Below are 16526 nucleotides of genomic sequence, written 5' to 3' on the forward strand. Positions count from 1 at the left end.
ATATATAAATGTTACATTTTGCACAGTGTGCTGTGCTAAATTTTTTGTGACGTAATTTAAAATAAATGATAAACAGTGAGATTTTACTTCTAAATTCTTCAGAATCCCTATATAATAAATAAGGACATTTACTTACATTTATAAAATATCTAATTACATTTCTTCAAACTAGCAATAGTTTTTACTATAATCTTATATTCTTTCTATATCCAAATATCCTGGTTGTCCTCAAATACCAATATATTGCAAGTTATTTATTATAGAACCAGGCTGTTACACAAATAAATATCAAGTATGTGGTATGATACACACATACACTTTATGACATAATATTTATAAACACCTGGGCTTCCAGGTGGCTCAGTGGTAAAGAATTCGCCTGCCAAGCAGGAGACGTGGGGTTGGTCTCTGGGTCAGGAGGATTCCCCTGGAGACGGAAATGACAACCCACTCCAGTATTCCTGCCTGGGGAATCTGATGGACATAGGAGCCTGGCGGGCTACAGTCACGGGGTCGCAGAGTCAGACACGACTTAGCAACTAAACAGCAGCACAAACACTTAAAACAAACCTGAAAAAAATAAGAACATAGTATAAATGTAACTTAGTTCTAGATCAAACAAAATCGGAACTCTGTAATTTGCAATATTTAAGACTATTTAAGCATCATTTAGACAGTTTATTTTGTGTTAGGGCAAGTGCGATCCTGTGGTCAGCCTCCTCAACTGCCCAATGGAAAAATGAAACACAGAAAACAAGGAAAATACGAACACAGTGAAATGGTGGAATGTGATTGCAACCCTAATTTTGTAATGAAGGGGCCTAAGAAAATACAGTGTATGGATGGAGAATGGACAGCTCTGCCCACGTGTGTTGGTAAATAATATTCATGCTTAAACAGGACAGTTACTTCTACTTTGTCTGTATGTATAAATACATATGTAAAAGGATAAAATATTTTAAAGGTAAAGCATATTTTTCATGACATTTTCTTAGAACCAGGGAAAGCATGTGGATTTATGCCTCAGCTTGAGAATGGCTATAGCCAGCCCTCTGTACCTCCCTATCGACATGGAGTTTCAGTGGTGTTAAGTTGCAGAAATGCATATACAATGATTGGAAATACTACAATTACATGTATTGATGGAATATGGACCGAGCTTCCTAAGTGTGTTGGTGAGTATATGTTTCTCCACTTTATGTTTGATTGTTTATAACTTTTTAAAATCAATAAATATATTTATACCAGCACGTGCTGGTGCCCACCAGATATTAAATTATTAGGATGTAAGACACTTATTGCTTGCTCTGAATTACTCAATAAACTGAATGGTTAAGGATTTCCTTTGGTCTATGAATATTGTGCAGAGTTACTGAGACACTTACTATCTGTGTATCAAGAACATTTGCAACCTCTGCTTTAGATGAATCCCAGACTTCTTTTTCCAGCTATCTTCTGCTCCATCCCATCTTCACCACATAACGAAGCTATGCAAATGGATTGCTTTTTTAAGCTTCTGGAAAGCCATGCTTTCTTTCTTTTTTTAAAGAAAACAACAGAGTACCTTGAAAAGTAGTGCAGCTGGCATGCAGGGGTTGGCATTGTGTGGACAGGTAAGAACAGTTACTGAGTGGAGGAAGGCAAGGACTTGGGAGATGGTAGAGGCAAAGAGGATTGGCTGAATAAAGGACAGCGCATCTGTACAGTGGGATACTTCTGTCTGTCTTACATAAACTAGGGCAGAACTTTAAAGTGCGACTCTGCAATGCAATATACCAATAGATATGAGGGTACATAAGTCCCCTACATACGAACCTTCCAGTTGCAAACTTTCAAAGCCACGTTTTTCTGAAAACTCGGTGCCTCTCCTCCCTCTTTACTCTTTTCCTGAGATGTTTTTCTCCATTTTAATCACATGTGAAACTATTCATCTTCAAGACTCAACTCAAAATTCACTCCCCTGTGAAACCTTTCCTGGTTCATTTTCATCCACCCACAGTCTCATCCTGAAACTCCAGTAGAATGATAGAGCTTCTCCACTGTGCTCTCTGCCTGTACATTTATTGTATAACGTTTATTCCATGTCCTGTACCTAAGACACCTGTCTTCCTGTTTAGATTGTAAAGTACCAGAAAGGCAGAGCCCATGTGCATGGACCCAGTGCCTAATTCAGAGCCTTGGTAACCACTTCAGTTTGCGTAGATTTAAAGCTTTTTAAGATTATGTGTCAGTAACTCGTTCGCAATAGCTTTTGGTTGGCATTGCAAAGGTTCCTCCTCTAGGGTGTGGTCCGTGTGGTGCTAGCCTTCTTTCTTATATCACACCCCTGCACCCCCCTTTCTGTTAGTCTAGGCTTTCTCAGAGACATAGGGAGTCTGTAAAGCTTTACTTGACCTTTTAGCTGAATACATCAACCTGTGCATTCAGATCTTATGTTAAGCTTCTACATATGTTTTATAGATTTCTCATTAATACCATTTTCTGCATAAGTTTCTTCACCAGTCTCTTTGAGGTTTTATTGGTAAATAGGACCTTTTATTACCTTATATATTTGAAGCATTATACTTTTATATGCAAGATAATAACATAATTTTTATGTCAATTTTATTTTCAGCAACTTTGCTGAATTCCCATATTATTTCTCAGAATAAATTTGGATTTTTTTATTTCTATAAATAGGCTTCCAAGGTGGTGCTAGTGGTAAAGAATTCACATGCCAATCACTTAAGAGATGCTAATTCAATCCCTTGGTCAGGACGATCCCTTGGAGAAGGAAATGGCAACCCACTCCAGTATTCTTCCTGGGAAATCCCATGGACAGAGGAGCCTGGAGGGCTACAGTCCATAGGGTTAGGGTTGCAAAGGGTTGGACGCAGCTGAGCATCTGAACATTTCTATAAATAATTACTATCTGATCTTTTTTTATTTCATTGCATCAGCCTGAAAAATACCTCTGTGTGGACCCAAAATAAGAACCAAAATATGTAGCCTGAGTTATACCCACTCCAGTGTTCTTGCCTGGAGAATCCCAGGGATGGGGGAGCCTGGTGGGCTGCCATCTGTGTGGTCGCACAGAGTCAGACACGACTGAAGCAACTTAGCAGCAGCAGCAGCAGCCGAGTTATAGTACATTCTGGGGTGTTTGGAGTCTCCTCTTAGAGAAAGAGAGACCAGGACCAGGCCTCATCTCTGCTCTTCCTGTTTTCCGAATTCCCTTAACTCTATCCCAGATTTTCAGATTAGCTTGCTTACATGTTTCCTCCACAGAAGCCATAAGCTTTATTCCAAGTTTTCCTTTTGGTCTGTCTGCTCTATGCCCTTGCATCCCAGCAGTCTCTGGACTTTCAGCTACAATGCCTAAGTATTTGCCAGTTTTTTCCTGACAGAGTCAGTTGCTCAGTAGTGTCTGACTTTTTGTGACCCCATGAACTGTAGCCTGCCAGTCTCCTCTGTCCATGGGATTTCCCAGACAAGAATACCAGAGTGGGTTGCTATTTCCTCCTCCAGGGGATCTTCCCAACCCAGGGATCGAACCCAAGTCTCCTGCATTGCAGATGGACTTTTTACCGCTGAGCCACTAGGGAAGCCCAACAGAGTCAGATCCTGGCCTCCTTCGTTCCATTTCCAGCAATCTCAGTATAGTAAAGTCTTTACTTTTAAACTTTAAAGACTAGCAGATTCTCTGTTGCTGCTTTCAGATTCTAAAGTAGATCACCCAGGCCACTCCTTCCCCATCTCCTTGGCTTTTGGATCATCAACTGGCCCCCTTACTCCTGGGGATGAAAACTCCCAGGGTTAGCTGCTAAACCCCTTTGAGTCTGGTAGACCCCTGGTCACTGGCCCTCCGTGATGACCCACTGAGACGAACTCTCTCCCATCCCCAGGAAGGTGTAAACTGTATGTGCTCATGGTCTCCAATCATGTAGAAGTGGGACACAGACCTCCAATCAGCAGCATCACTTGGGGTACATTTGAAGTAGGAATTAATGGAGAAAAAGGACTTATCAGCAGAGAAGAAACAGAACTCTCCATGTCTCATTATTCCATCCTTTGACACACGAAGGGGAGGGCCCCAGAGCAATCTATGTATTTGTGGACAAAAGCAGGGGAAGTGTAATACTATAAACCACCTCCACAAGCAAGAAACCTTTTGGAAGTGCATGTTTTGAGGGTCCATAGGGGAGGGCTGGCGTGCTGCAGTCCATGGGGTTGAAAAGAGTCAGACAAGACTTGGTGACTGAACAACAAAGTGTTATATCAGGGAGGTTCTCCCCGGCACATGCTCTGACTTACTGACTCTGGGTCTTTGCTAAGCCTCTGAAATGTGAGAATAATTGAACCTCAAGGAACATCCAGATTTATCTCTCTTTATTAATATGATATTGCTACAGACTTATTCATGCATCACCTCTTTTTATTACTTGAATGCTTTGAAAATATTTCTTCAGCATGATTTAGTGGGTACCTTTTCTTGCCTTAAAGCATTAGGCTGAATGTAGCTACATGAGGACTGACCTTCAGTCAAACCCCTGGACCTAAGCAACCCATCTTGCACTCTCATTTCCCAAGACTTTCTGATCCATTCTTTTGTCGTTCAAACACAGGCTATAGTTTTTTGCTTTCTTTTACTTTTTTTGACAGCACAGCCTACCTCATGCAATGAAATGAAGAATAATTTCATAGGATGATACTTAAATGCATCAAGCATAATTTAATGATATAAATATTTCAGATATTTTATTGAAATGTTGCTTAGTTTCTGTTTAATAGTCTTATTGTGTATGGATATCTTCCTTTTTTAATAGCAACAAACCAACTTAAGAGGTGTGAAAAACCACGGTTTTATACAAGAAGCCAGTTAAGTTCACATATGTATGAATTTAATCACAATGCCAGAGTAAGTTACAAGTGTGCTGGGAAGAGTACATACATACAGACAGTCTGCATCGACGGGAAGTGGGACCCTGAACCAGACTGCCTAGGTAAGATTTGTTTGAAAGATTTTGTAGATCGTTTGCTTCTTCACCAGAAAAGTGCTCTTGAAATTAACATGCTTTTAAATTAAATTATTCACTGTGATATATAATCATAAAATTGGAAGGTAAAGTTAGAAACTGCTCATAACCATGGACAGAGGAGCCTGGCAGGTGCTTAGAAAAGATAACTGGTGGCCAGTTTTTCTATATACCGATATTATACTCGTTAATGATTATGGAATAAAGAAAATTTGAAACATAGGACAGACCAGGAGAATTTACCACTTAAAGACTCATTTTGAAAGAGATCATATCAAATATACATGATGGAATACCAACTCCTAACGAAAGAGTATAATGGCTGGGACTTAGCTAGTGGTGCAGTGGTTGAGACTTTGCTTTCCAATGCTGGGAATATGGGTTCCTAACCCGGTCCAGGATCTAAGACCCCACATGTCTCAGGGCCAAGAAACCAAAACATAAAACAGAAGCAATATTGTAACAAATTCAATAAAAACCTTAAAAACTTTCTGGGTATGATGGCATTAGAAATTGGGAAAGAGAAAAATATTTGAATATATAATTAAATTTAAATAATGATTTAAAGAAGATAAGTTAACTATAATTTGTCTAAAACAACTAAAAATTATCATTTTTATTAAATATTTTATTTTTCAACCTATTTTTATTTTTTTTATATTAGGAAGTGAATATTGTTGTGAGAGTTTCAGGAACTTGTTATATGCCTGTGGAATGTTTACTTAAATTAACCAGCTATAGTTCACTGTTACATTCCCAGTATTAAAACTGTATAGATCACTTTCATAACCACAAAGAAGTAATATTTAAAACTAATAATGAAATTGACCTCCTCTTCTATCTTTCATTTTGTGAAATAATTCACTTCCAAATAACCTAATGGAATAGTATTTAAAATACTAAGAAGTATATTATAATTATAAAACATACTGTAAAACCTATGAGATGCACAATAACCAAAATTTATAGTGACATTCAGAGCCTTAAATGCATATTTTTTAGGAAAAAATAAATTTGTGTGTGTGTATATATATATATATATACACACACATTAAATAAATATATCGCTAGGGGAAAACATACATTCCAGATGTTAAGAAGAGAAAGAAATAATAAAAGTAAAGGCAGAAGGAAGTGAATGAAATAGAATATTTTACTTAGACTTGATTCCTTAAGTAAAACTAATTCTTAAAAAGATTAAGCAGACCTGTCTAACCAATTTTACTCTAATTAAGAAGAATGGTGGGAAGTCTGAAAAAAGTATCCTGCAACCAAGAAGTAGATGAAAATACAAATTTAGGGAAATAGGAGAATACCATTTTTTTCTTCTTTTTTTTTTAAATTTTATTTTATTTTTAAACTTTACAAGATTGTATTAGTTTTGCCAAATATCGAAATGAATCCACCGCAGGTATACCTGTGTTCCCCATCCTGAACCCTCCTCCCTCCTCCCTCCCCATACCCTCCCTCTGGGTCGTCCCAGTGCACCAGCCCCAAGCATCCAGTATCGTGCATCGAACCTGGACTGGTGACGTGTTTCATACATGATATTATACATGTTTCAATGCCATTCTCCCAAATCTTCCCACCCTCTCCCTCTCCCACAGAGTCCATAAGACTGTTCTATACATCAGTGTCTCTTTTGCTGTCTCATACACAGGGTTATTGTTACCATCTTTCTAAATTCCATATATATGCGTTAGTATACTGTATTGGTGTTTTTCTTTCTGGCTTACTTCACTCTGTATAATAGGCTCCAGTTTCATCCACCTCATTAGAACTGATTCAAATGTATTCTTTTTAATGGCTAAGTAATACTCCATTGTGTATATGAACTATAAAACTCCTAGAGGAGAACATAGGCAAAACACTCCCTGACATACATCACAGCAGGATCCTCTATGACCCACCTCCCAGAATATTGGAAATAAAAGCAAAAGTAAACAAATGGGACCTAATTAAATTTAAAAGCTTCTGCACAACAAAGGAAACTATTAGCAAGGTGAAAAGACAGCCTTCAGAATGGGAGAAAATAATAGCAAATGAAGCAACTGACAAACAACTAATCTCAAAAATATACAAGCAACTCCTACAGCTCAACTCCAGAAAAATAAATGACCCAATCAAAAAATGGGCCAAAGAACTAGACATTTCTCCAAAGAAGACATACAGATGGCTAACAAACACATGAAAAGATGCTCAACATCACTCATTATCAGAGAAATGCAAATCAAAACCACTATGAGGTACCATTTCACACCAGTCAGAATGGCTGCGATCCAAAAGTCTACAAGCAATAAATGCTGGAGAGGGTGTGGAGAAAAGGGAACCCTCTTACACTGTTGGTGGGAATGCAAACTAGTACAGCCACTATGAAGAACAGTGTGGAGATTCCTTAAAAAACTGGAAATAGAACTGCCTTATGATCCAGCAATCCCACTGCTGGGCATACATACTGAGGAAACCAGAAGGGAAAGAGACACGTGTACCCCAGTGTTTATCGCAGCACTGTTTATAATAGCCAGGACGTGGAAGCAACCTAGATGCCCATCAGCAGATGAATGGATGAGAATACCATATTTTAAAGTAAAGAAATTTAGGGACTTCCCTGGTGATCAAGTGGGTAGGACTCTGCACTTTCACTGCTGAGGGCAAAGGTTCAAATCCCTGGCTGGGGAACTAAGATCCTGTAAGCTACATGGTGCAGTAAAAAAAAAAAAAAAAAAATTTTTGCAGAGAAGCACCACCAGACAGCAGCCTGTGCCCTGGGGTGGGATGCGCTGGAGCAGAGCACCCCCGCCAGTCTTGGTCAGGAGGTGGGCCTGCGGCTCGGACCTGTGCCCTGGGGCGGGATGAGCTGGAGCAGGGCACCCCCGCCAGTCTTGGTCAGGAGGTGGGCCTGCGGCTCGGACCTGTGCCCTGGGGCGGGGTATGCTGAAGCAGAGCACCCTGCGAGTCTTGTTCAGAGGTGGGATTGTGGCTCTGACCTATGCCCTTGGGTGGGATGCGCTGAAGCAGAGCACCCCCGAGAGTCTTAGTCAGGAGGTGGGCCTGTGGCTCTCTCCTGTGCCCTGGGGTGGGATGCGCAGGAGTAGAGCACCCCCGAGAGTCTTGGTCAGGAGGTGGGCCTGTGGCTCTGACCTGTGCCCTGGTATGGTGTGTGCTGAAGCAAGGCACCCCCGAGAGTCTTGGTCAGGAGGTGGGCCTGCGACTCAGACCTGTGCCCTGGGCGTGGGATGTGCCGAAGCAGAGCACCGCCGCCAGTCTTGGTCAGGAGGTGGGCCTGCGGCTCTGACCTGTACCCTGGGGTGGGATGCGCTGAAGCAGGGCATCCTGTGAGTCTTGGTCAGGAGGTGGCCCTGTGGCTCTGACCTGTGCCCTGGGGTGGGGTATGGTGAAGCAGCCACCCCCGCGAGTCTTGGTCAGGAGGTGGGCCTGAGGCTCTGACCTGAGCCCTGGGGCGGGATGCGCTGAAGCAGGGCACCGCGCGAGTCTTGGTCAGGAGGTGGGCTTGCAGCTCTGACCTGTGCTCTAGGGGTGGGGTGCGCTGAAGCAGAGCACCCCCGCGAATCTTGGTCAGGAAGTGGGTCTGCAGCTCTGACCTGTGCCCTGGGGTGGGATTCGCTGAAGCAGAGCACCCCCGCGAATCTTGGTCAGGAAGTGGGTCTGCAGCTCTGACCTGTGCCCTGGGGGTGGGGTGCGCTGAAGCAGAGCACCCCCGCTAGTCTTGGTCAGGAGGTGGGCCTGCGGCTCTGACCGCAGTGCTTCGGCGCTAAGGTGACCATTTAAAGTACTTCCCTAAGAACAAGTCCACTGATCAAAAAAGAGTTAGTTCCTAGTCAGACAGAGGCATTCTAACCACATCCACCAGCAGGCACTGTTCTGTTTAGAAGAAAATGCAGATTATGGAAATCCTTTATTGCCATCAAAGTTTAGGCTGTTGACCCTCCCTCCCATCTCCCTCCCCACCGCACCCCTCTAGGTTGTTACAGAGCTCCTGTTTGAGTTCCCTGAGTCAGACAGTAAATTCCCACTGGCTATCTATTTTACATATGGTATTGTAAATCTCCGTGTTACTAACTCCATGCATCTCTAGAGGGAGGTTCAAGAGATAGGGGACATATGTATACCTATGGCTGATTCATATTGATGTTGGCAGAAACCAACAGAATTCTTTAAAATTATCCTTCAATTAAAAAATAAATGTAAAATAAAAATAAAAGAATAGGTGTTCAAGGGGAGCCTTGGCTGGTTCTGTCATTACTGTTGCTATTTAAATATTTTTTTTGTTCTAACATGTTTGAACCACATGCACATAACTTTTTTGAATCATGTGGGTTAGCTAGGAAAAATTAAAAAGGCTAATTTGAAAAATTATACAAGAGTACTGACAGCGTAGTGATTAGGAGATAGAAAGGGGGTCCTGAGAAATTTTAAATCAATTATTACAACACAGACATGCTTTTTAAACCAAAAACTATGTTATCATAAAATACAGGTATTACTATAGCACAGTATATGTTGTTGTAGTTTAGGCACTAAGTCGTGTTTGACTCTTTGCGACCCCATGGACTGTAGCCCACCGGCCTCTTCTGTCCATGGGATTCTCCAGGCAAGAATACTGGAGTGGGTTGCCATACCCTCCCAGGGGATCTTCCTGACCCAGGGATCGAACCCAAATCTCTTTCATTGGCAGGCGGATTCTTAAACCACTGAGCCACCAGGGAAGCCCAGCATTGTATACACTATATGTATACACATATGTATGTGTATATGTATGTATGCAGAGAAAGAGGGAGAGAGTTAGGTATTGGATGTCCCATTATACTGAAATGTCATCTTGTTGAGCTGTTTTTCCTTAGCTTTTATTAATCAAATAATGCAATCTTTTGGTAGGAAAAAAGAAGCCACTGTGCCCACCTCCACCTCAGATTCCTAACGCTCAGAACATGCTAACCACAGTGAATTACCAGGAAGGAGAGAAGGTCGCTGTCCTCTGTAAAGAAAATCATGCATTTCTGGAAGCAAAAGAACTTGTGTGCAGAAGTGGACGATGGCAGTCCTTACCACACTGCGTAGGTCAGTATTGTTTCTAAATAATGTTTAAAAAGAGGTTTCTGACCTTCGCTTTATCTAGAGAACAGGAAAAAAAAACTCATGACCTATTTATTACACAATATTCTGAAGCATTAAACTGTCATCTAGTTATCCAATTCTGTCCATGTTTTAAACTGTTTCTCTAAGATGTATCTCCAACAGTGACCAGAGAAGAAACAGGTTTGAGACCTTCACCGGAAACTTGATTCTATTCATTAGAATTACTCAGTATCCAGCGTTAAGATGTAGAGCGGGCAATCTGAGAATGGTCAAGGCTAGGGTTTGAATTTGGTAATTGCTGCCAGAGAGATGATATGAAAGTTTTGGGACGGGCTGGGAACACATGAAGAGTTTACATGTCTAAACAAGAGAGAAAGAGGTGGGCAAAGAGAAGCAGCCAAACAAGGTTGCGGGAGATAAACTAGGGAAGGTTGCTAAAATAGTTCCAGGACCCAATTGCAATGTGGGGGTGCTGCCCCTCATTCTACAAGCAAGTGTCCTACAATTTGACTCAGTTCTGACACTGTCTACCCAGAGACAGCCTCAGATCTCACAGGCTAAGGACCCAGTCTTACAAGACTGCTCCCTGCGGCCCCAGTTCAGATGCCTGTTGCACGTCCAGGTTGTGACCTGTGCTTCTGACCGACCAGGTATAGATGAAGTTTTCCATGACCCTCTCCTTGGGTTCCCTACTTTGCTGGAGCAGCTCACCACACTCAGAAGCAGTCTACTCACTAGATCACCATTGTATTATAAAAGGGGACACCTCGGGAACAGCCAGATGAAAGCTATGCTCAGGACAAAGTGTGGGGGAGGGCGCAGAGCTGCCATGCCCCCTCCAGGCGTGGCTCTTCCCGCAGTCTTCCCACAGGAAGCCCTGTGGACCCTGTCTTTTGTGGGGTTATGGAAGCTTCAGTACGTTGGCACCATTGATCAAATCCATGGCCATGGGTGATGGATTTGACCTTCAGGCCCTCTGCCCTCCCTGCAGGTCAGGGTGGGACTGAAAGTTTCAGCCTTCTAGTCACGTGATGGTTCTCCTGGCAACCAGCTCATCCTTGTGTTATCGAAAGGCTTTCCAAAAATCACCTTATTGATGGAACAAAAGGCACCTTGATTGCTTTCCATCTTCAGGAGATTCCAAGGGTTTCCAGAGCTCTGTGCAAGAAGCAGGAGTCAGACCAAATGTTTGCTTCTTTTTAAAAATCACAACACCACAACTGGTGTCCCAAAGCAATGCCAATGGTATAAGTTAAAAAAAAAAAAAAACACACACCTTATTTTAAAATGTTATTTGACAGGATGACAAACATTTCAAAGACTGCTTAGGACTGGGCAAGATGCCTGAGAATTGAACAGTGGATTTAACAAGGAGCTCATCCTGGTGCTCTGTGATGACCTAGAGCGGTGGGTTGAGGGGAGGTGAGGGGGGTTCACGAAGGAGGGGATAGATATACGTATCATCATGGCTGATTTGTGTTGTCTGGCAGAAACCAACGCAGCATTGTAAAGCAATTTTCTTCCAAGTAAAAAAAGTTAAAATAATAATAACATAGGAGGAAGGGAAGTAAATGGAGATAGAGATGGGAAAAAAAAAAAAAGCAGTGGATTTAGCTACCTGAAATTCATTGGTAACTTTGCTTTTACCTGATGAAGCTGTGACTTTTTCAGCGCATTTCTATGCTGGTTACAGATTCAGCAGAGGAGACATTGGTGACACAGCAGAAAGGGGACAATTCATGGGGCAGGGCCTTTGCTGGTGTAGAGGGTATGGAATCCAAAGTCCACATGAAGGAGTGGGTTTGAGAAAAGAGCAGGGACAACAAGTGAAACAGGAGAGAGAACAAATTATTTGCAATCAGATGTCTGATTCGGTCACTCTGTATCTGTAGCTTTTGTGACCGTGTAGGGAGATCAGTCAGTACCACGGAACTTATTCCAGCTGATCTTAACATAAAGTTGAAACATGATGGACAGAGAAAGAGGCTCACGCTATTATTTGGAGTTAAAAAAGTAAACGCAGAAGAGTGTGTCTACAAGTCATTTCAGTAAAATTAAAAGTTCATGACCATAACTGATAGCTACCTGATGTTTGCATAACAGTAACAGTTGCCCCAGAGAATAAAAATGGGAAGGCAGTTTCTTATTTTCACCTTTCCTCTGTAATTAAACGTTTTTATGGGGAAAGGTGAAATAGACCAGAGGTTTACTCACCAGTCCATCAGGCTTTAAATAAAAACAGTTTTTAATACTTATATAACCTTATATATGGGCTTCCCGGTGGCTCAGCAGTAAAGAATCTGCCTGCAATGCAGGAGATATGGGCTCGGTCCCTGGGTCGGGAAGATCCCCTGGAGGAGGGCATGGCAACCCACTCCAGTATTCTTGCCTGGAGAATCCCATGGACAGAGCCTGGCGGGCTATGGTCCATTGGGTTGCAAACTGTTGGACACGACTGTGGAGACTGACCACACAAGCATGCCCTGATATATGCTTAATACTTATTTTGTGTGTGTCTTATTTTAGGGTGAAAGAAAGCATTATTGTTCTATTCTAGTTATCAGGTTGCATGATAGAAATTTTATAATGAGCTATTTGGACTCTCGGACATCATGTAAATAAGATATTGAAGATATGAAATATGGAACTTCGCATTATTCCATTTATACTGCAATACTGACTCTTTTTTTAACACTTGCATGTCATCTTCCAGAGTCTGGACAATATTGTGGGCCCCCTCCGCCTATTGGCAATGGAGACATCACCTCCTTCCCCCTGTCAGCGTACCCTCCAGGGTCGAATGTCCAGTACCGCTGCCAGTCTTTCTATGAGCTCCGGGGAAACCTGACTGTGACGTGCAGAAATGGACGCTGGTCAGAACCACCCGCATGCATCGGTGAGTTCTTCATATTTTCCTGGAGTCCGAAACTTGATGTTTATAGACTTTTCATGGACTAATTTTGTAGGATAATTTTTACTTACATTTCATTCAGCCAAAAACTTGTTAACAAGTGTAGGTATATAACTGAACATTTTTAAAAAAAATCTGCTTTAAAGCAGAGAGGGGAAAAAAGTGTCTTTAAAAATGATGAATCAGGACTTCCCTGGTGGTACAGTGGATAAGAATCTGCCTGCTGATGCAGGGGACATGAGTTTGATCCCTGATCTGGGGAGATTCCACATGCTGAGGAACAACTAAAGCCCCTAGGCTGCAACTTCTGAGCCTGTGCAACTAGAGCCCCTGCTCTTCAGCAAGAGAAGTCACTGCGATGAGAAGCCCGTGCACTGCAATGGGAGAGCAGCCCCCGCTACCCTCTGCAACTAGAGACAAGCCTATGCAGCAACAAGACCCAGCACAGCCAAAAATAAATACATTTTTGAAAAAAACAATAATATAAATGCACTTTAAAGAGACCCAAAATACACAGTGCATTACAAAACTCCATGAATATCCCAAGTCATTTAACCACCAGACATATTCTTACACCACAAAATATTGTCATGTTACCAACATCTGAGGATTTTTTTCAGGAGACCATTTGTGAAATGATGGTCTGGGAGTTGTTCTTTATCAGTATGCAAAATTCTACTTGTAAACCTGATGGTTTTTCCTGGAAGAACTCTTTGCAGACCACTGCTAATGTGGCTTTTTACTCCCACGTGGCTGGGAGTTTAGCAGGGAAAGTAGAAAAACTGGCAAGGTTAGCAAGTCGCCTCCCAAATCTGCACTGTATCTTCTTCTTCTTCTTTTTTAAATGTTTATTTGGCTGCATCAGGTCTTAGTTGGCGTGAGTTCTCTAGTTGTGGTACTCTGGCTCAGTAGTTGTGGTATGCCAGATTATTTGCTCTGGGGCATGTGGGATCTTAGTCCCCCGACCAGGGATCAAACCTGTGCCCCTGCAGTGAAAATGTGTAGTCAACCATTCAACCATCAGGGAAGTCTCTCTGACTCTCTTAATGAAATTATAAAGTGGGGCAAACTCTTTGAAGGGCAGTTTGGGAATAAACTTCAGATTTTAAAAACACGCATCCTTTGACCTCATTACTTTATTTCTGGAAGACTAATCTATATATGCACTCTTGCAAGTGTAAAAGAATCTGTACAAGGATATTCACAGGCACATTGTCTAGCACAATAAGAAATGGAATCTACATAATTTCTATTAGTAGTCTTATGAGATTTGTTTTATTAACAACCTGTGCCAATGAATGAAGAAACGAGGCACAGAACACCTTAGTATTTGATCTAAGCCACTTGATGAGGATCTGGTGGTGGTAGGATTCATATATCACTTTGTCGACAAAGGTCCATCTAGTCAAAGCTATGGTTTTTCCATAGTTATATACGGATGTGAGAGTTGGATTATAAAGAAGGCTGAGAGCCAAAGAATTGATGCTCTTGAAACGTGGTGATGGAGAAGACTCTTGAGAGTCCCTGGACTGCAAGGAGATCAAACCAGTCAATCCTAAAGGAAATCAGTCCTGAATATTCATTGGAAGGACTGATGTTGAAGTTGGAGCTCCAATACTTTGGCCACCTGATGCGAAGAGTTGACTCACTGGAAAAGATCCCAATGATGGAACAGATTGAGGGCAAGAGGAGAAGGGGGCGACAGAGGTTGAGATGGTTGGATGACATCACTGACTCAATGGACATGAGGTTGAGCAAATTACGGGAGACAGTGAGGGACAGGGAAGCCTGGCTTCCATATTCTGGCTCAAAACACCAAATTACATGAATTTGGAAAATTTATTCTGCTTCTCTGAGCCTCCATCTCCTCATGGGTAACCTGGAGAGATAACGCCCAGCATTTATAAATGATACATACAAAATGCTAAGAACTACGTCTAGTATAACTGAATATTAACTTTTAATATTCTTTTTTAATTTTACTTAGTTCCAGATTTTCTTAAATGCAATTTCACTGTTCTTGGATAAGGAAAGATATATTATTAATACTTTATTATTTTTTCTTTCAGATGCATGTATCATATCTGAAGATAGAATGAACAAAAATAACATACAGTTAAAATGGAGAAACCCCCCAAAAAGATATGCTAAAACAGGGGATTTTATTGAATTTGAGTGTAAACATTCACATAAAGAGAGAACACCCATACAATCATTTCGAGTCCTCTGTCAGGAAGGGAAATTTGAATATCCCGCATGTGAATGAAACAAGCACAACTTCCCTGGATGTACCCTTAAAAGTAATCTTAAAGGTAGGCTGTTAGTATTTGTTATGTAGTCACTGCTACAGTTATTTTCTTTATACTTTCAGGGATGGTTTATCACAGTTTTAATTAGAACTCTGGATTTTCAGAGGTTCTTAAATTTGTAAGCTGAGTAGCCAAGGCTTCTTTCATAGCAGGACCATGTGTATCCGAGTCCTGAGTCCCCCTCTCCTGTAACACACACAGAAACATGCCCGCCTTCAGCGCTTAGTTCCACACACCCTCTTCTCATTGAAATTTACAGCTTCAAGGCTTTCTGAGTCAACTTTATTTCAGAGGAAGTGGTGTTGTTAGGATAATCTCTTTCCTTACATTATTATAATTTCATAAAAACACAAACACTGTCACCCCTTATGTTTGTAGTAAGCATTAGTAAGTATTTATAAACCTCTAGGGTGACTCTAACCATCCATTAAACCATACATACGCCTTAAAGGACTGAATACACCACTTCTCCAAATAAGTGGAAGACTCTGAAACTTACACAAATCTTAATGTGGTACTTCTAATACAGTCAAGAGGCAATATACACATACAAGAAGGGAACTGTAATTTTAAGTGAGAATTATTAGGTTACAATATTATGTGTATTGAATTGTCTGGGCGGGCATAAATGGATAAAGAAGAAAAAATGAGAAGAAATAAAAATGCTGGCTATAATCAGTCTATGTGGTTTGAGATGAATAGGTTTAAGAAATTAGAATACTTTGAAATTATTTGTATTTCCTATATTTTAACATTATAGACTGCTTTTATAGTCAAAAAGAGTTATCAGACCAAGAAAATAGAAAATGAGAATATAAAGACCCTTTGGGTCATGATGCTGATTTCATGCAACAACTCCTCTATTTTTTGATGTACCATAGTTTGGGAAACACTGAACAAAAAGTTTTAGAAATATACTTTGGGTGTTCTTTCTATTGTAGACAGCATTTTTTTCTTTCTTTTAAATATCTGTACAAAAGATGACTTACTAATACAGGTGAAAATATGGCTTAAAATCCTCATGACCATGGATTTGACAATGGGTTCTTAGATATGACATCAAAAACACAAGAAAGAAAAGAAAAAAATAGATAAACTAGACTTAGTCGAAATTACAAACATTCATGCTTCAGAGAAAAGGGAAAAATATGAAAGCATAGTAGACAAAAATGGGAGAAAATAGTTACAAATCAT

The 16526-nt window shown here is 41.1% G+C and overlaps 1 protein-coding gene across 3 annotated transcripts in view; it reads left to right on the forward strand.

The window, feature by feature from the left end:
* The window catches only part of CFHR5 (complement factor H related 5), a 33438-nt gene extending 17431 nt beyond the window's left edge, over positions 1–16007 (forward strand). For 2 of the 3 annotated variants that reach the window (XM_061383681.1, XM_061383678.1), the window contains 6 exons: positions 693–875; positions 996–1175; positions 4806–4982; positions 9912–10094; positions 12826–13008; positions 15093–16007. In XM_061383681.1, coding sequence (XP_061239665.1) covers positions 693–875; positions 996–1175; positions 4806–4982; positions 9912–10094; positions 12826–13008; positions 15093–15289 — 1103 coding nt within the window. In that variant the 3' untranslated portion in view covers positions 15290–16007. The remainder of the gene's footprint in view (positions 1–692; positions 876–995; positions 1176–4805; positions 4983–9911; positions 10095–12825; positions 13009–15092) is intronic. The other variant, XM_061383682.1, reaches the window with a different exon arrangement.
* The last annotated feature ends 519 nt before the right edge of the window (positions 16008–16526 follow it).

Source organism: Bos javanicus, chromosome 16 (genome assembly GCF_032452875.1).
Source record: "Bos javanicus breed banteng chromosome 16, ARS-OSU_banteng_1.0, whole genome shotgun sequence".
Lineage (NCBI taxonomy): Eukaryota > Metazoa > Chordata > Mammalia > Artiodactyla > Bovidae > Bos > Bos javanicus.